This window comes from Lipomyces tetrasporus (genome assembly GCF_029532465.1).
Source record: "Lipomyces tetrasporus strain NRRL Y-64009 chromosome Unknown POJ06scaffold_13, whole genome shotgun sequence".
Lineage (NCBI taxonomy): Eukaryota > Fungi > Ascomycota > Lipomycetes > Lipomycetales > Lipomycetaceae > Lipomyces > Lipomyces tetrasporus.
Window position 1 is genome coordinate 783,253 of NW_026611608.1, and position 17,105 is coordinate 800,357.

The window sequence follows — 17,105 nt, forward strand, 5'->3', positions numbered from 1 at the left end:
GTGCCTTCGCCAGCAGTAATATTTTTGCCGCCTTCTGACTTTTCAGTGTCAGGATTTGCGCTTTTTTGACCGGACAGTTCTTGATCGGATTCTGGCGCCTTCGACGTAGATCTCTTGTGAGGCGACGGTACCTTATTCCAGAGTGATGCCAAGTATCCTATTATTTGCAAGTTGAATTAGTATCGGGCTATAGAATAACAACCGTAGACATCGGTACTCCAGGACAGCCACAAAGGGCACAATGGTCGATCGAACAGTTCAAATCGAACAAGTTGGTTCGATTAATCGACACGAAGCTCAATCAATGCAAATTCTCGTCATACGGCGAATGCATATTTCATGATCGTATTTCAAGACTAAAATATATTCCGCACGTCCGGGGACCCGTCATATCACAGAAGAATATGCAGTAAAGTGAAGTAAACAGATGCAACTAACCTGACATCTATTACAAGTCAGCGACACCAATTGCTTACCCCAGAATCAGTTTTTCCTCCCAGAAACTCAAGCTGCGTAACTTGCTAGCAATCTCGTAATGCAAATACCAACGGCTGGTAAGGTATCGCGATTGAGTATTATATGAGAAGTGAATCGAATCACAGGGGTTGGCAGGTCGACGCGCAGGGGCGCGGGTTGGCCTGTCTTCCATAGGGATAGGGTTACTTACAAATGAGTGCTCGCGCTGGGTCGCACACCACACGGGCCGCAAATAATCCAGAATGCACACAGTAGAACGCACAGAACGCGAAGAAAGAATATATTACCCACATTAAAGAAAATAACTAAACTATTCCTAAAGTATGAGGGAACAAAGAACCAACACCACCCAACCGTGCCACAAGTTCGACAACAAGCGCCAATCTTAGCCAAAATACCAACGGCGAAAATTAAACAACTTTTCCAGATCACGTCGTAGCAATAAGTGCCCTAGGCAAAGTACGGGAATAAAATATGGAGTACCCTTCGTAGTCTCGAATCTTCATGTTGATCCTCCACCATGAAGACGGTTCCGTCAGTAGCGACCGCTGCGCCTTGAGCAGAGGCAGCTAGTCGTATCTCATTCTCTCGCCCATCTCGTCGGCCAGTTTGAGAATATGTATGATGATCGTCTGTAATATCTGCTACGGCATTAACTGGTTGCTCGGCACCACTTGTTGCGTGCGGGGCATTAGTATCAGTCCGAACCACGGTGACACCTTGCCTGAAAGCGATGTCTTGCAGCTCATATTCGTCGTTCTGGTCGTCACCGTCTCTGTGTGACCGCCGACGCCACGGTCGCGTAAATCGACTGAAACTAGTGAGACCATGTTCCTCGCCGAAACGGTCGCGTCTCATACGCCTCTCACGACGGACCGTAGCATTTGTGATGCGAAGCGTCGACGGAATGTAACCTCGTGGTAGAGCAGATTGTTTGCACAGAGGACATAGCGATGATTGGTGTTCTAAAAATCCGTCGATGCATTCGAGATGATAGATGTGCAGACAGGGCAATTCGCGAACAAGGGTTATGTCGGGAATATAGTCCTCGAGGCAGATAGGGCATGTTGTTTGGCTAAATTCTGATATTGATAACGGCGTCGAAGATGGCGCCGGTGGGCCCTCGGATGAGAGATTGAGCGTGGTTGTGGTTGTTGGAGTCGGGTGCTGTAGCTGACGGTTATCAACTTCTCTCTTGGTTGATGGATCTTCCGCTTGGTCTGTTGAACGTCTAACATAGCGTGCATCACCTGGTACGTAAACTCGAACAGGCAGCTTATCCAGAATCCAGCGAGGCACTGTCAGACGCTTGATTCCCAGGGCCTCTAAATCAATTTCACCATTCTCAATTCTTCGCCGTAGCCGCCTCCGGTTTCGATATTGTAGTAGATGCACACCAACTGAAGTTGAGACAGCCGCCAATAACAGTACTGCTAGAGCAATGACTAAAAATACCCACAGCCCCGGAACCTTATTTGAATCTGGATTGTCAATCTCGACTGCAACACGAACATAGTCTCGAAAATCGAAGTATTTGACTAGTTCTGACCCATTCGGCACTCCGGTCATATTTCCCGAATATGCCGACAAGTAGTCAACAAGCTCGCCGCCAATACTGTTCGGAACGTAGTAGATCGAGTACGTCAATCCATCCGTGTTCTCAATCCAATCGGCAGTGGGTATTGCGCTCGAGTTATCACTCAGGCCGCCAGATCCGTCGTCGTTCGGCCCGTAGAAAATAACATCCTGAGCACCGTCATGATGTGCCCTGTCCATCCAGATTCGCGCGCAGCTCGGGCTAGTCAGCGGCGCGAGCGCGACAAGATTGTACCGTAACGGTAGTTGTGATATATGCGTAACATTATTCGGTAGCAAGGAATTCCCGCAATCGTCAGTATGGTCTATGGTGGGGACGTATAGCAGTGCCGAGAGGTCTAACCCATTGTCCTTTGATGCTTCGTAAAATATCTGGCCGGAGTAGTAATTCAGTCTAAAAGACAATGATTCGGGCACTGTCGCGACCTCGAAGTCATCTCCAGCATTGTTCTTGTTCGGATTTGGGACGACGAGCACACCGAAGTACATGCCGGGGTGCTTTTCGTTAGACACCATTTTGGCCTGGTGCGTGACGGTATGTGAAGCAAGAATTATTGAACTGTCCGAATGGCCGTGAAGACCACTGAATATTTCGTATGCCGCTAGAGTCGACTGGGACTTCGTGACAATCGGTTGATATATGATTACTGTAAAGCTGCTGGTTGCACCCGAGGAGAATATTGTAATCTCTGGCTGCGGTACAGTCGCTATGCGCCGGAGTATGTGCAGGAGCACAGCTATTCGCGTCGGATTGTGCACACATGCAACCTCTGAGCAACAAATCTCGCGTAAGCAACGAGTAAGTATCGAATGAATCCGCGCTTCCTGAGCTCTAGAATAAGGCAGAAAGAGACAGAGTTGAGTGGTAGGGACTTTTTGCGGTACTTACCCCTGATATGCTACTTATATGTAGATATGCACTAGTGCGCTAATTATGACCTCTGTGAGAACAGCAGGACATTTTTGAGCCTATCAGGCTCTACGGAAGGCGAGAATGCAGAATAGTCTTGATGCGATAAATCCTGCAATGCGGTTGTGAAAAGAGAACAACTACTATGCGTGAGACCAAAAACGTCGCGGGGGATAACTGTGCCGGGTGGTGATGACGACGTTTCCGCCACGCGGGGCCACCGTCCACTACTCATTCATGTAAAGACAATAAATTAATAGTCTTAAATTACTTTTTTCAGAGTATTTACTTTTCGGTCCTCACGATTTGGTCACCAGTCGAAGAATGATCGTTAGGGCGAATATTCTGCAATCAGAAACTCTTGTCTACTCTATACTCGTCGCCACGTTCTCCATATACATGGCACAAAATCCAATGCACCCCGCCTATCGACATTTACAGGGATTCAATATCAAGCGAAACTAAATTCGTCCCTGACCCACTGTGGTTCCATACCTCCGTCCCATCGCTCTCGTGTCAGTAACCACTTCGATACCTCAAATAATCGCAGCGAGCCAGGCCTTCGCGTTTTTCTACTGGCCAATGCACCAAGCAACTCTGATACCATCTTCTCTGGAATTGCAAGGTGCTCCTCTGGACCCCATTGTATTACCAGCATGTTATCTTCAACTGGTCTATGCCGCGAGAGGTACGGCACACATGGCGTCAGTGCAAACGTGCAGCAACGCTGATTTGAAGGAAAAATACAACCACCAACATTCGTCTTTGCATATCTCTGTAGACTGGCTATCCACCATAAGAGTTCGTACCATCGCTCGTCAAAGTCGTCCTCACCTTTATTTGGCACTACCCAGTCAAAATGAACGCGTTCAACGCCCATGGCGCAGTCGACGTAACCTTGCAAAATGTCTTTTGTCATGTAGTCCCAGTTTACCCGTGTTAAGTCGAGAACTTTCCAGAATTTGGGTGTCGATCGGACGGCGTTGCGCCAAGTACGACTCAAGGACTGGAATCGAACGGCAGTCCGAAAGTCCATATCCACATAGCTGAGGACGTCAAGTAGGATCTCTATGGGCAGATGTGCTGCAGGGTCTAACAAATTTCTCGACTCTAGTGGATCGGGCGTGGCAGTTGAAGGTGGCGATGATACCGGAGACGAAAGAGTAGTTGCGACTGTCGAATCAGCTGACTTTGGTGAAGCCGAGATGGACAACGATTGGATCCCTTGAGTTATGGCAGATATATCAGTCAAAACTCTTGAATCCAGCGTTTCAATGCACTTGAAACATTGTTAGCATAGCCGTGAAATACAAGCACCAGTGACGGTACGTACACCTTTGAGAACCATCTTGCCCGAAACCAGTCCTGAGAAGCTTCTCCCTCTTTTTGACATCAAGTCATCTAACTCTGAAATGCCAGTAGCATAGATTTCCCTTGCAAGATCGTATTTGCTTAAGCGCTCATATGCGAGACCTGAAAGCCAATATCCCTAATTTTAATATTCAGCATGCTGATACTTCGGCATATAGACGACTATTAGTACCTACTCGGTAGTTTTCCTTATTTTCGTCTATCATAGTCATCCCATCCGCCAGTGCAAATTCCGGGTATTTCTTTCCCAATGCGGCTAAAGCTCTATGATATAATTCCTGTATTCGAAGTCCATAATTGAATTCCATCTACCCTCGTTAGAGTCAGATTGTAACAAATCATGCCAATAAGAATTGCCTTCGTAAACCTCACTATGGCTGTCAGGTACTGATTACACTGCGACGCATACATAGCAGCTGCTCTCGCCTCCTGATATGCGGCATCACTCGTCTTCTTGACGTCTTTCTTCTCCGGATCCATGAACGCCGACAATGCCGAATCTACATTCAGCGCTTTATGGCTGTCTACAACCGGCGCTAACAGCCCTGCGCTTGGGGGGACAAATGTTATTGGCAGAACACTTGGCATCGCATTTGTGTGGCGAATAGGCCGTAAAGACAAATTATTCGGATTACTCGTTGACCATGCTAATGTTGGAAAGCTGGATTCTTGAAGGCGGGGATCTCATTATCATTGCCGCTCACTTATCTGACAATATTCAGGGGTACTATTTTAACTTCCTCTACAATGACGCGGCGGTCTCATCGTTCACGACTTAGTCCCAATATTTTACCATAACTTAACTACAAATGGTATTTAGTAATATATCGCCTGTAGGTACCCAAAACGAATGGCCTATGCCGCCTATTAAATCTACTTCTCGTCCGTGTAAATAATATCCATACACAACTTCGCAACTCTCTTGAAAAAATACCGCCACTCCAACGGATCGCCTTTCGATCTCGAGAACACGACCTCCACAAAATTATCGTACTGATGCCGAGCAGTGCATTTGATGGTACCCATCATAACACACTTTCTTCTATCGAATGTCGTGACAGAGATCAGTAATCCGTCATATCTCGTGACGTCATGTGATTCATCTACTGGAACAGCGAGTTCATGTAATGCAGCGGCTAAGCGCGATGACAATGACTGTAGAGGCACGGCAGCAAAAAATTTGTTCATAGTCGTTGGAGGACAGAGTTCGTTAAACCGGCTGGCTCGTTGCGTGAGAGAATCAGGAATTTGTGCCAGCTTTCGCTGCGAAAACTGGAGGAGCGAAACGTCGTCTTGTATACTTCCCGACTGACTAAAGGCGCCCTGGACACTAGCCTGCTTCGCCCCAGCCATTGGTTGTGATTGCAAGCGAGTGGCGCTTACAATATTTAGTTCTCGTGGATTCAGCACTATGTTTGCTTTCAATTCTGTCGGCTGTGAGCAGGAGTGAAATCGATCAGACATGGGCCGTTGGTCATCCCGAATATTCGGCTCGTCAACATTGATGTGCATACTAAGTATCAATCTCTCGGCTAATCTGATGGGATCCGCGCACTGGCCGTTTGGTGAGATTAACTTGTTCGGCCTTTTAAACCAAGGATGCATGCGGATATTCTTCAGTGGCATCCTTTCTCTTGGATTCTCTCTCATTAACTTCCTTAACAGCGATAAAACATCGCCTGGTAGTCGGTCCCATGGATAGTCTTTAACTTTCCCTTTAGACTTCTTGTATCGAGCATAGTCGGGATCGTGACTCACCGCCCACTGCCATGGGGTGCATCCTGACAATAAAACAAACAAAGCAACCCCACAGGACCAAATATCTGCCAAATCGGAGTCGTAAGACTTCCGACTCACAACTTCCGGCGCGCAATACGGCGCACTACCGCAAATCGTAGTCGACTGTTTCCGAGTTCCATGCCTCTCAAAAACAGTAGCAAATCCAAAATCCGAAAGCATCAAGTTCCCGTCTGCATCGAGCAAAATATTTTCTGGCTTAACGTCCCGATGCGCAATTCCCTGTGAGTGTATGAATTCAATCGCGCCTACTAACTGCTGAAAATACATCTGGCAAATATCCTCGTGCACGCCGACATCAGGCTCGATCTTGTCAAACAAGTCACCGCCCATTGCCGCCTGCATTTTCAGCCATATCCAGTTTTCATCTTCATTGTATCCAAATAATGTGATGATATTTTTGTGCGCAGAACATGCTTTATGCAGTGTGATTTCGCGGATGATATCTTTCGATGAAAGACCACCCCTTGACTTGGCTGTTGGTTTGTGGACAAACTTCACGGCGAACACGGAAGTCGCCTTGCCAAATACTTGACATAAGTGCACACTGTAATAAATTTCAGCATTACTCCAATAAACAAATTGTCTATACGTACGTGGCAAACGCGCCTTGGCCGATGGCATCACCCACGTAGAATCCTAGATTCTTCGGTAACTCCAGCGGCGCTGTGGAGTCCCCCATAAAATAATCCCAGAGAGAGTGCCCTCAATTTCAGCAACTTCTGCACAAATTGTGGAAAGTTTTGGGACGGATACTTGAGACAGGACGAGAGTGAAAGAGATGGAAGTGTTTACATGTGTTTACACGCCGTTGCTACAACAACGCAACCCCTACCCTCGAAACTGACCGCGAGATTGCTACCAAATTAAAGGTGGGAGAGGTGGTTTTGTTTGCTGTGCCCCGCGCCCCTGAATTTCAAGTTTTTTCTGATTAAAAATTTGTGAGAGAGCGTTCATTGCCCACTTCCCGCTTCTTCTACATATACCGCAAATATGCCGAAACGAAGAAGAGATGAGAAAGCTCAAGATGAAAAGAAGCAGAGAACAGACACTTCAGCTTCTGGACAACAAATATGTGCAGACATACCAAGCGCAAAAGGGCATGGTGCCGACAGTCAGCCGCTAACAAAAGCTTCCAGCAGTCTTGCACCGATTCTGCGAGTGATAACAGGCTCATATGAACACCAGCTCCTATGTCTTTCGTTAACTACGGGTATTTCAGCGTTCTCGTCAAAAAAAGATGTCGGGTCTAGTGACGGTAATTTTTTCACACCCATATTTCATTTTACACCGCATACTGCATCGATCAGAACTGTTGCCCACGCCAAGCGATACCTTGTTACAGGCGGAAATGACGAGCATATCCGACTATACGATCTTCAGAAACGGAAAGAAATTGGAACCTTAATGTTCCACGAGGGCAGCGTTACGTGTCTTGAATTTGTCTCACCGGTTGTCGGAGAGGACGAGGAAAAATCTGCAGGCGGCAATGGAAAATGGCTGATCAGTGGGGGTGAGGACGGCAAAGTTTTGATTTGGCGTACAAAAGACTGGGAAGTTCTTGGGGATATGAAGGGACATAAGGGAGCAGTTAATGATATTTCTGTTCATCCGTCTGGCAAGATCGCGTTGAGCGTTGGCAGGGACCGGACACTTCGCTTGTGGAATTTGATGACGGCGAAGAATGCGAGTGTGTTGAAATTAACTGGCGGTGAGGCTATTCAAGTCGCTTGGAGTACGAAAGGTGATAGGTATGCGGTTGGGTGGCAGAGAAAGATAGTAATCTACGATATGGTAAGGTTTCAAGACGCTACTTAGGACCAGTGAGACATTCTGACGATAATTAGTCCGCCAAACCTCTTTCTTCGGTTGAGCTCAATTCACCCCTATATAGACTTCGATACGCGTCTCTCAAAGACACACATGGCGAACAAAGTCAGGTCGAGTATCTTGTCACTTCCGATTCGACCGGGTCGATTACATTCAGAGACACCGCCAGGGCTTCGGAGGACGATATCCCAATCGCCTTTGAACTAAAGGCACACACCATTCGAGTCAAAGATTTTGATTTCTACACTCGCGCTGCGCCATCGGTCCTCTGCCCCGATGGAAAGGATGCGAAAACTGATACGGCGACGTTTATGTCGAGCGTTTCATCAGACGGCAAAATTGTCATTTGGAACTTGAACGCCCGCGAGCCTATCGCCGTATATCAAACCAACGAGCGCCTCAACTGCTGTACTCTGGTGGCAGAAGAAGTAGAAAAGTATGATACCAGGAAAACGGTAAAGGACGCCGAGCAGAGTGAATACGAGAGCGAATAGAAAGGCAAGGCATTATGGACTTTAATTAAACGTGTTGTATTATATTGTATATTAAATACGCTCACTTAAGCACGCCCATTCTTGTCTAGTTCACCAGTTAACATCTATGCGTATCCCTACCCAGTAAACAAATATAAAATAAAACATGTCATGCTTTTTATATTATACCAAATTTTCTGTTACCGAACCATGAATGTTTCCCGTTTCCTTTTTCCCATTAACCATTCAAACAAATAACTTTTGTTGTCCTTCGTCTATACCTTTCTTACCGATAAGACGACCGAGAATAAATGACTAAGGAAAAAAGAAACAAGCGAGAAACGCAAACATCACACCCAACGGAATAAGAAAGAACAATGTCCCACAGAATACATATCAAACATAGCCCCGGAACATTTATAGTATCAAACGCAAAAACCGCAATATACACATGATGAGGAATACGCATACCCAACTTATTCCCGAAATAATAAGCGAAAAATCTATGTAGAAATATGAAAATCCTCATATATAGTCATACACATGTCAAACTGTCACTGGCGTGCCACAAGAATAGGAGCAATTCTATAGCTAAACGGGAAAAATCAAAAGTAAAAGAACGTATAACAGCAAACTCGACCATCATTTGCCGCCGGCAATGAACCTCTGTGAACTGTATATAAAGAGATTTACCACCAGCTGCTCTGGGAGTTTCCTCCGCCATATGACGAACCGCCGTTGCCATAAGACGATCCGGAGTTATATCCGCCACCATAGGCGGCGCCGCCGCCATATCCGCCACCATAGCCAGACGAACCGCCGCCATATGCCGACCCACCGTAGCCGCTGTCGTAGCCACCTCCTCCGCCGCCTCCACCACGACGGAAGTCGCGACTGCCACCACCACGACCACCACGGCCACCGCGGCCTCGACCAGCGTAGCCACCTTCGTTAGCGACTGCCTCCAAGAAATCAGGCACTTCCTGGTTGGCTTCCCTCAGGATATCAATTAGCTCCTTGACGACACCGCGGTTACCACGGTTGAAGAAAGCAGTTGCAATACCCGTGTTACCGGCACGTCCCGTACGGCCGATACGGTGGACATAGTCGTCTATATCAGATGGAAGATCGTAGTTGACAACGTGAGTGACATTGGGAATGTCGAGACCTCTGGCAGCGACAGCAGTAGCAACCATGATAGGAGCTCTGCCACTTCGGAACATTTCAAGAGCAGCCTCACGTTCGCGTTGAGTACGGTCACCATGAATGGAAGTGGCCGGGAAGTTCTGGTTAATCAAGAAGTCGCAAAGAGAGTCGGCCATACGCTTGGTCTCAGTGAAGATCAAAGTAAGACCGCCCTTGTTCGAAGCAAGGATGTCAAGGAGAACAGATCGCTTGTCGTTATCCTCGACGTACTCGACCTTCTGGGTAATGTTCTCCGAAGTTGAACCGACACGTCCAACTGACAGGAAAATGTAGTCCTTCAAGAAATCACGAGCTAGCATCTGAATATCCCTTGGGAAGGTAGCAGAGAACATAAGAGTCTGTCTGTCCTTCACCGAAGGCATATCCTCACCCTCGACGATTCGTCGAATTTGGGGTTCGAAACCCATATCAAGCATGCGGTCAGCCTCATCGAGAACCAAAAACTTGATGCTAGAGAGCGAAATGCGTCCACGCTCGAGAAGGTCGACCAATCGACCAGGAGTCGCAACCAAAAGGTCGCAACCACGCTCAATCTGGCGCAGCTGGCTGCCAATATCAGCGCCACCGTAAACGACACATGGCCTGACCCACGATCGGTAAGCGAATTTCCGAGCCTCGTCGTAGATCTGAGAGACAAGCTCACGAGTTGGAGCGAGAATCAAGGATGTAGGGAACGCCTTTCGAGTTCTGACGAAGTTGTTAACCGCCGACTCCTGGCGAGGTCCAGCAGGGCCTTGAGTATAAGCCTGTGAAAGAATGGGGAACAAGAAACCTCCGGTCTTTCCAGAACCTGTAATATATTCAATTAGCACTCTACGGCCAGAAATCCGTGGCAAAAAATGCTTACCAGTCTGAGCGCAAGCCATCAAATCTCGGCCGCCGACAACAATCGGAATAGAATACTTCTGGACAGGAGTAGGCTTGGTATAACTATATTCACATCAGTTAATTGTTCAGATCTAATATAGATGTCATAACCTTACCCCGCTAACTCGATATTCGAAAGCAGAAGCTCCTCGATTGGAGGCGCGGTGAATGCGGTAATTGGGTCTGGAACATTGTCTCCAGACGCCTCAACGGGAATTTCATCGTAGTTGTCGAAGTTGATACCGGTACTCTGTCTGCTTCCGTCGCCAGGCTCACCAAAAAGCTCCTTCTCAACCCTAGGGTCTTTCGGACCAGGAATGTGTTGTCCATCGACGAACTTGCCATCAGAACCGCCAGATCGCGAACTTCGGTAGCCGCCACTGACGCCGTCCGCGCGACCGCCATAACCACTATCACGACCGTAGCTGCGACCGCCGGCGTAGCCGTAGCCGCCACCGCGAGAGCTGAAGTTGTCGCCGCCATAGCCACCACGACCACCACGACCACCATAACCGCCACGATCGTTGTTATCGTAACCACCACCACCACTAGTACTGGAATCGTTAGCCAAAATTCATCCACATAGTATAAATTCTAACGCCAGTAATATAGAGAGAGTGTTGAACAGAAGGATACTGGACAAGACTGGTACACATGCTTGAAACAAGCGGCAACCCAGCTTGAGGCCGGGGCCGCCACATCTTAAGCTCACCCTCTTGGCCATAATCTCTGTGATCTCACGCCGTACCAACATAAGATCATATCAAATCTATTACATACCCATTGCTATACTTGGACGAAGAAAGATCACCAAATTTTCGTGCGTGCGGAGGAACATAGGTTCGGCGTTGCTCGCCGCCCCAAGATTGCTCGCCGCCCTGGTCCTTAATACTCATGCCGTCAAACGTCTCTGAAATATCCGCCATGTTGAAAGAAAGACAAGAATATAGATCGGAAAGTGTATAGTGAAATCAAGGGATGTACAACTAAAAAGTTGCGGGAGAGGGTAAAGATAAAAGTAAAGGAAGGGTTGGGCTAGAAAAAAAGTTGGAAAAAAGTTCGCTGTGGCGGCGGCAACTGTAGCAGCAGATCTGCTAACGCGCGATCAGCCTCAAGCAAATTGATTGGGTTTAGGGTTGTTCCCACTAATGAATGACGTTACCCTACCGATCTCAATACGCGTGTCAGGCGCGTGTTCGATGCCGCAACGAGTTTGCCACCAACCTCGCGTCCAGCTCTCACGTTGGTTTGGTTTAAGTCGCCGTATCGAGCGCCGCAAGGACAATATGGATTAGATTATCGAATATTCAATATGTAATCCTTGGATATTGGAATTTTTGCGGTTGCAAAATATAGGTTGTCGACCCTGGCTTAGGTCGCCGCTGCTGCAAGTAGGCAAGTTGCGGTGGCCTTGAGCGTATGTCATAATCCGCATCATCATTAACTACCTCAACTCTTTACTCGTTCTCTTGATATATATAATATATATATTTGCTAGTCATGGCAACTTTAATACTCGGTTCCGAAGCTCGGAGCCGATGCGAGACGATTTCCGTCTGTAATTGGTCGGTCTCCTGCAGCACCTGACAAAACTTCTCAATGGAGAGCGTAGGCTATGCGAAATATGCTTTATACGATCAATTACATGGTTTATATATTAATCCATCTAGTTCCATTGCTTCTTGATGTTCAGTGTCCATGTAAATAGAAGGTGCGTAGTGTTGTCGTCGTCCGCAAACTTGGACGTAATATCATATGAACCACGAGCAATCAACCCCGACGGCGCTTCCTCCTCAATGACTGGCATAGTTAGCGAGGTCCATAGTACTCCTTAGTAAGGCAACTTACATGTCTTCTCATAATATGGCTTCTCGAGTGTGTTTGGAGAGTAGCTGCCACACACCTGTTGTGTTTTAGTACACACCGAATGCCACATCATGAATAACCACTGTCTACTCACCTCATCACTTTTGTCGACTCTAACACCCTTTCGCTTAACGAGTTGCAAGTAGCGCAGACCAGTAATGATCTCGTGCTGAACGCGGAATCTGATGCGAACTTTGTACTGCGATCCTTCTTTAAGCACAATTGGCCGGGCCTTCAGCTGCTCAAGAGCGTCTGAAACATCAATTAAGGTCCACACGCTTACAAGTGAATCAGTACTTACTTGGCTTGTCCAGGTCGACCGAAATTGTCTCGTGTCCCTGTACATGCAACTCCAACCGCAGGATGACAACCTTGGTAAAACCAACGTCAGGCAAATTTGTGCGAATCACAAAATAAACATTGTCCAGGCTAACCTTTCGATTGTCTCCTGGCGTACCAATTGAGCCAGACATTGCTCCGCTGGTAAGACCCAGAGATTCCTTCCATTTCCTCAGTGATGGATCGTCGTCGTCTACATTCCCCGTAATACGCTATAGTCTTTAAATTTGAATGTGCTAACACAAGAATGGCATACCTAGCTTAACATATTCTTCGACAGTCTTTTTTAATCCAACTTTATATCTAATGCCCAAAAAGGAAGGACCAGTCAGTCACATAACTTTTGACTATCTTCAACGTCGTGTCGCATACCCCTCACCATCCTCGTGCACGAGCTCTTCATCCTCCACGGTGGTAGCGTCAGCCATTTTCAATTTCACTTGTCAAGAATTATAACGCAACGGAAATTGTATGTGGGATGGAATCGTAATTTTTTCGTTTAGTTCACGAACTTGGGGCTCAGCCGCATGGCCAGGGGCCGCCATGCGCCGGCCGTATCCCCAAGTACCATAACTGATGTGCATTTATGTCAATACCACAACTCATCCTGCCTGTTGTTTGCTACAGCAGTCTATTTTGTAATCGGTCGTTTTTGCCAACACCTAATACTGGTTCTGTGTTTTCTGAATTTCTTGTGATCACTGCTTTACTTATTTAATTGTATCAAGTATCAAGGTTGCTCTATATAATAGCTGCTGTTTCGCTGCTGTTTCCACCTTGCGCCTGTCATCTGCTCATATCATGACTCCAAAGTATCCGTCAATTTCTTTTCAAGCACCTACAGCCACAGCTCTCCACCATCCATCCATGCAGGCAACATTGTTCATACGGATATTGCAAGTCATCATTTCGACTATTGTACTAGGAATTGCGGGCTACAACCTTAACATCAAAGCATATGGGGTCCAAGCAGCCTGGATTTACATTGTAATCGTGTCTGGATCGTCGTTACTCTTGACTCTCTGGTTCCTGTTTCGTATTTCTGGATATACAGCTCAAGAGTATTGTGCTACTCATGCTATATGGTGTGTTCTTTGGCTCGCAGCACTTTCAGTTCAATTACACTACGTCTTGACTCCGCTTCCATGCACCTCGTTTGACGACGATACCGATGTCACCGATATAGTCGAATGGTTTGAACGGAATTCCTGCGAGCGAGAAATTGTACTTTTGTCTTTTATGCTCGCAGCCGTTATCATCTGGGTAGGTTGCGCGGTCTTGTATTCCACAGTAACTTATTTCCGCCGGATCTCTTGTGGAGGAGACTCTGTCGGTGTTCCAAGTGCTAGGAAGGGTCAGATTGGCATCGTGGAAAAAGCTTACGAAGATGGAATGGCCCAACAGCATGACTCTCCGAAGGCGCTTTCGAACATCGAAAACAGCTCCCGACCGTCTCCTCGCGCAAGTGTCGATGCCGCTGTCCCAAGCCCATATCAAGTATTTGTCAATACTCCTGTGGTAGAATCTGTTGGTCAGTCTCTGGAGATGCCGTCACATCCAACAGAAGGTAGTATTCGGTCATTCAAAAGCCGGTCGGTGGACGAAAGACCGTCGGTGGATGTGCCGACAAAGGACGAGGATAGACAGAACAGAAACCAAAAAAAAGAAAAGGTTGTCGTGACTGTCAATGCGCGTTAACGTATTGCTAATGCTCACTCAAAAAGTTGAAGGTCACACAATGGATTATAGTTATATGATTTGAGAGCTATTTCTTGGTACATAATTATTTCACTGCTATGCGCATTAATGAGCATGCCGAGTAGATGGCTTAAGGACATTACCGTCGATATAGCAGTATGACATTGACTGCACAAGCTTAGGTCTGTTACTCTAAACTCTCACAATATGAGAATATAGACACTTATACATAAGTCATAACCACTTTTGCAGCTTTAACTACCAGAAATGCAAAGACAAATGAATTTATTAGAACTCACACCGTACGTAGTTCCTACAAACTGCCAAATGCCAAGTCATGAAGTCATTCACGCCCAAAGTTTTAAACCAATTTACACACGCAACCTGCCTAATACGCCAAAGACTTTAATTCTGGACTCTAAACTTTGGAGGGATGTTCATATTCTGGTCCTTAATTGCCTGATCTTCTATGTGATGGAATAGTCGTTCGTGTTCGCTAGAATATTCGTCAGTGAAATTCCACTTGCGTTTGTGCCAAAGCAGTCGTACATATCTTCGGCGTGATTCAACTATATACCTCCATTAGCCATTGATCGATCAGAATTCAACAAGTAGCACTTACATTCTCGTCGTTTTCGTCCTCCGAGTGATATTTCAGCCAGTGATGAACTATTAGTACCGACACTAGTCAGTACACTTTCTTCAGCCTCTCGCCCTCAGTAACGTACTCTCATATTCGTACTCCACATCACCATGGTGACCTGGCCCTAGTCCAAAGTCTGGTAGCTCGCCTCCCTTCTGTGTAAATGCTAACCACTCATCCATCGAAACGGATCCATCTCTATCTGTGTCCATGAGCCCGACGACCGTACTGTACACTCTATCCTGTTCTTCAGCTGATATCGGCTCCTTTCTGTGTCCTGTCGGGTCGGCCGTCTGTAGCACTCCGTAAATCGACAAAATGTCTTGCTTTGTCCAGTAATGCGAGTTATCCGAATCATGCAGAACAAAGAATGAAGCAGCGTCGTAGTTCTCAATATTGTGCTCCTCTCTCATGTGCAGGGCAGCCCATGATTCAGCCGCACTTACGCTGCCAAACGAAAGCAAGACTGTGAATGCGATTGGCAAGATAATACTTCTCATTTTGCGGTCGTATAAATTGGTATTGATGAATTATCTAACAAATAAAGGCAACCGTGAGCAGAATCCTGCAGTGAAGTACTATTTCATGTGTCTCATCCCTGCGGACACGGCTGCGGCTCAGTTATAGTTGTGATCCTGTCCATGATTGTGATCCAGGGGCAAATTGTGACCCAGACGGTTTTAGAGGTGCTGACCATGAGCCCAGCTTTGCTTCTCGATCATCTACGGAAGCGAGAGCATGGTTTTCATAGCGGTTCACATTGGAGCTGGGTTCCATTCGAAAAAGCGCGAGTATGGGTATAACGAACTCTGCCGGAGGTGTGTAGATTACACCAGGATTGACGGGTGTCGCGAGTCTAATTATTATCTAACAGGGCATGTATCGCGGGAACGAAGCTCCTCAATTCGGGTCTCTCGTCTGTTGCTGCGGCAGCACAAGTTTGCAAAATTCTCGAAGATGACGAGATAACCAATTCAGGAACCGGATCCAACTTGACAACTGCTGGTGAGATCGAGTGCGACGCGTCCATCATGAGTACCTATCACAACAGAGGCGCCGCTGTTGGATGCGTTTCTGGTGTCAAGAATCCGGTACTAGCTGCGGAGAAGCTCCTATCGGAGTCATTCAAGCCGCTGTCCCACGGTAGAGTTTCTCCTTTGTACAAATCCAAGAATGACGTCGATTGACCGGGGCCCATTCTGACAAACTGTAGGTTCTTAGTAGCCCATGGAGCTCGACAGTTTGCTGAAAATGTTGGACTGGAGCTTGCCACTAAAGCCGACATGCTATCTGACAGTGCCATAATTCGTTTTGAGCATTGGAATGAGGTCTTCGCTACTGACGTGCGGACGGCGGGGATGCACAACAATCTTGATAACGGGAACGAAGATATGATTACTGACACGGTAGGTGTAATCTGTCTCGATCAGAAAGGCGAGCTTGCAGTAGCATCTAGTTCTGGTGGGGTTGCGATGAAGCAACCTGGCCGAATTGGACCAGCGTCAATGATCGGAAGTGGTGTGTGGACAGCTACGACTCAGGACCGTAAAATTGCAGTCTGTTCTAGCGGTAAGGATAATGCAGCCCCGGAATTTATTCAATACTAATGCCGGTAGGTACCGGAGAGGACATAATAACAACGAATCTAGCGTATCGCTGTGCTGAAGCACAGTTGACTGCAACGGACGAGCTAGAATCGCTCTCGATGCTGATGAAAAATGACTTTTTGCGCTCACAAGCAATACAGCTTAAACCTCCTGCTGCGGGAATATTGTCAATCAAGCTCACAAAGAGTGATGAAAGTCACATGTTAAGCTTATACTACGCACACACGACTCCGTCAATGAGTGTTGGCTATATGGCTGCTAGTGCAAGAAATCCTACCGTATTAATGTCTCGAATTAAAATCGGAGGTCAGCCTGTAATAGGAGAGTATGCTAAGAGAATCAATCTATTTGACCCTTAAAACAGTTCTGAGTTTCAAAAGACAAACTCCCGCTCCAAACGCCAAAATGCAAATATGCTCTAACTG

General features: G+C 46.9%; 9 protein-coding genes across 9 annotated transcripts; 3 read left to right on the forward strand and 6 right to left on the reverse strand.

The window, feature by feature from the left end:
- Positions 1-921: 921 nt before the first annotated feature.
- Positions 922-2,797, reverse strand: POJ06DRAFT_46150 (uncharacterized protein). The gene has a single exon (XM_056191078.1). It carries the CDS (start codon positions 2,587-2,589, stop codon positions 928-930), a length of 1,662 nt encoding a protein of 553 aa, XP_056040344.1. The 5' UTR covers positions 2,590-2,797; the 3' UTR covers positions 922-927.
- A 529-nt stretch (positions 2,798-3,326) lies between these two features.
- On the reverse strand, positions 3,327-5,058 carry POJ06DRAFT_46135 (uncharacterized protein). The gene is made up of 4 exons (XM_056191077.1): positions 4,712-5,058; positions 4,531-4,662; positions 4,317-4,472; positions 3,327-4,262 (listed from the first exon to the last, which is right to left on the reverse strand). Exons 1-4 carry the CDS (start codon positions 4,940-4,942, stop codon positions 3,435-3,437), a joined length of 1,347 nt encoding a protein of 448 aa, XP_056040345.1. The 5' UTR covers positions 4,943-5,058; the 3' UTR covers positions 3,327-3,434.
- A 1-nt stretch (position 5,059) lies between these two features.
- POJ06DRAFT_46134 (kinase-like domain-containing protein) lies at positions 5,060-6,912 on the reverse strand. The gene is made up of 2 exons (XM_056191076.1): positions 6,748-6,912; positions 5,060-6,698 (listed from the first exon to the last, which is right to left on the reverse strand). The coding sequence occupies exons 1-2, from the start codon at positions 6,831-6,833 to the stop codon at positions 5,228-5,230; spliced, it is 1,557 nt and encodes a 518-aa protein (XP_056040346.1). The 5' UTR covers positions 6,834-6,912; the 3' UTR covers positions 5,060-5,227.
- Positions 6,913-7,085: 173 nt separating this feature from the next.
- On the forward strand, positions 7,086-8,507 carry POJ06DRAFT_229114 (WD40-repeat-containing domain protein). Its single transcript, XM_056185773.1, has 2 exons — positions 7,086-7,945; positions 7,999-8,507. The coding sequence occupies exons 1-2, from the start codon at positions 7,145-7,147 to the stop codon at positions 8,473-8,475; spliced, it is 1,278 nt and encodes a 425-aa protein (XP_056040347.1). The 5' UTR covers positions 7,086-7,144; the 3' UTR covers positions 8,476-8,507.
- A 636-nt stretch (positions 8,508-9,143) lies between these two features.
- On the reverse strand, positions 9,144-11,086 carry POJ06DRAFT_203615 (P-loop containing nucleoside triphosphate hydrolase protein; the record flags this gene model as incomplete). Its single annotated transcript, XM_056185318.1, has 3 exons — positions 9,144-10,450; positions 10,508-10,590; positions 10,644-11,086. Coding segments are annotated over 3 exons (1,833 nt in total), but the record flags the coding sequence as incomplete, so codon positions are not given.
- A 670-nt stretch (positions 11,087-11,756) lies between these two features.
- Positions 11,757-13,250, reverse strand: POJ06DRAFT_263699 (immunoglobulin E-set). Its single transcript, XM_056188918.1, has 7 exons — positions 13,105-13,250; positions 12,989-13,035; positions 12,828-12,925; positions 12,695-12,764; positions 12,488-12,645; positions 12,376-12,430; positions 11,757-12,327 (listed from the first exon to the last, which is right to left on the reverse strand). Exons 1-7 carry the CDS (start codon positions 13,158-13,160, stop codon positions 12,194-12,196), a joined length of 618 nt encoding a protein of 205 aa, XP_056040349.1. The 5' UTR covers positions 13,161-13,250; the 3' UTR covers positions 11,757-12,193.
- A 137-nt stretch (positions 13,251-13,387) lies between these two features.
- On the forward strand, positions 13,388-14,448 carry POJ06DRAFT_263700 (uncharacterized protein). Its single transcript, XM_056188919.1, has 2 exons — positions 13,388-14,352; positions 14,385-14,448. The coding sequence occupies exons 1-2, from the start codon at positions 13,534-13,536 to the stop codon at positions 14,439-14,441; spliced, it is 876 nt and encodes a 291-aa protein (XP_056040350.1). The 5' UTR covers positions 13,388-13,533; the 3' UTR covers positions 14,442-14,448.
- Positions 14,449-15,714, reverse strand: POJ06DRAFT_263701 (uncharacterized protein). Its single transcript, XM_056188920.1, has 4 exons — positions 15,159-15,714; positions 15,053-15,099; positions 14,980-14,999; positions 14,449-14,926 (listed from the first exon to the last, which is right to left on the reverse strand). The coding sequence occupies exons 1-4, from the start codon at positions 15,571-15,573 to the stop codon at positions 14,836-14,838; spliced, it is 573 nt and encodes a 190-aa protein (XP_056040351.1). The 5' UTR covers positions 15,574-15,714; the 3' UTR covers positions 14,449-14,835.
- A 74-nt stretch (positions 15,715-15,788) lies between these two features.
- Positions 15,789-17,083, forward strand: POJ06DRAFT_46275 (nucleophile aminohydrolase). Its single transcript, XM_056191079.1, has 4 exons — positions 15,789-15,891; positions 15,948-16,232; positions 16,287-16,642; positions 16,690-17,083. Exons 1-4 carry the CDS (start codon positions 15,812-15,814, stop codon positions 17,037-17,039), a joined length of 1,071 nt encoding a protein of 356 aa, XP_056040352.1. The 5' UTR covers positions 15,789-15,811; the 3' UTR covers positions 17,040-17,083.
- The last annotated feature ends 22 nt before the right edge of the window (positions 17,084-17,105 follow it).

Bases quoted from the DNA above. Each gene is read 5' to 3' on its own strand.
- POJ06DRAFT_229114 (XM_056185773.1), top strand. From the start codon at position 7,145: ATGCCGAAACGAAGAAGAGATGAGAAAGCTCAAGATGAAAAGAAGCAG. The intron at 7,946-7,998 runs GTAAGGTTTCAA...GACGATAATTAG, and splicing joins AGATAGTAATCTACGATATG to TCCGCCAAACCTCTTTCTTC.
- POJ06DRAFT_46150 (XM_056191078.1), bottom strand. From the start codon at position 2,589: ATGGTGTCTAACGAAAAGCACCCCGGCATGTACTTCGGTGTGCTCGTC.
- POJ06DRAFT_46135 (XM_056191077.1), bottom strand. From the start codon at position 4,942: ATGCCAAGTGTTCTGCCAATAACATTTGTCCCCCCAAGCGCAGGGCTG. The intron at 4,473-4,530 runs GTAGGTACTAAT...TATTAAAATTAG, and splicing joins AAAATAAGGAAAACTACCGA to GGATATTGGCTTTCAGGTCT. The intron at 4,263-4,316 runs GTACGTACCGTC...CAATGTTTCAAG, and splicing joins GCAAGATGGTTCTCAAAGGT to TGCATTGAAACGCTGGATTC.
- POJ06DRAFT_263699 (XM_056188918.1), bottom strand. From the start codon at position 13,160: ATGGCTGACGCTACCACCGTGGAGGATGAAGAGCTCGTGCACGAGGAT. The intron at 12,926-12,988 runs GTATGCCATTCT...CGGGGAATGTAG, and splicing joins CGAAGAATATGTTAAGCTAG to ACGACGACGATCCATCACTG. The intron at 12,431-12,487 runs GTGAGTAGACAG...AAAACACAACAG, and splicing joins GAGTCGACAAAAGTGATGAG to GTGTGTGGCAGCTACTCTCC.
- POJ06DRAFT_263700 (XM_056188919.1), top strand. From the start codon at position 13,534: ATGACTCCAAAGTATCCGTCAATTTCTTTTCAAGCACCTACAGCCACA. The intron at 14,353-14,384 runs GTGCCGACAAAG...TAGACAGAACAG, and splicing joins ACGAAAGACCGTCGGTGGAT to AAACCAAAAAAAAGAAAAGG.
- POJ06DRAFT_46134 (XM_056191076.1), bottom strand. From the start codon at position 6,833: ATGGGGGACTCCACAGCGCCGCTGGAGTTACCGAAGAATCTAGGATTC. The intron at 6,699-6,747 runs GTACGTATAGAC...AATTTATTACAG, and splicing joins GGCCAAGGCGCGTTTGCCAC to TGTGCACTTATGTCAAGTAT.
- POJ06DRAFT_263701 (XM_056188920.1), bottom strand. From the start codon at position 15,573: ATGAGAAGTATTATCTTGCCAATCGCATTCACAGTCTTGCTTTCGTTT. The intron at 15,100-15,158 runs GTACGTTACTGA...CGGTACTAATAG, and splicing joins TGTGGAGTACGAATATGAGA to TTCATCACTGGCTGAAATAT. The intron at 14,927-14,979 runs GTACGACTGCTT...CGAATATTCTAG, and splicing joins TTGAATCACGCCGAAGATAT to CGAACACGAACGACTATTCC.
- POJ06DRAFT_46275 (XM_056191079.1), top strand. From the start codon at position 15,812: ATGGTTTTCATAGCGGTTCACATTGGAGCTGGGTTCCATTCGAAAAAG. The intron at 16,233-16,286 runs GTACAAATCCAA...GACAAACTGTAG, and splicing joins CACGGTAGAGTTTCTCCTTT to GTTCTTAGTAGCCCATGGAG. The intron at 16,643-16,689 runs GTAAGGATAATG...TAATGCCGGTAG, and splicing joins AATTGCAGTCTGTTCTAGCG to GTACCGGAGAGGACATAATA.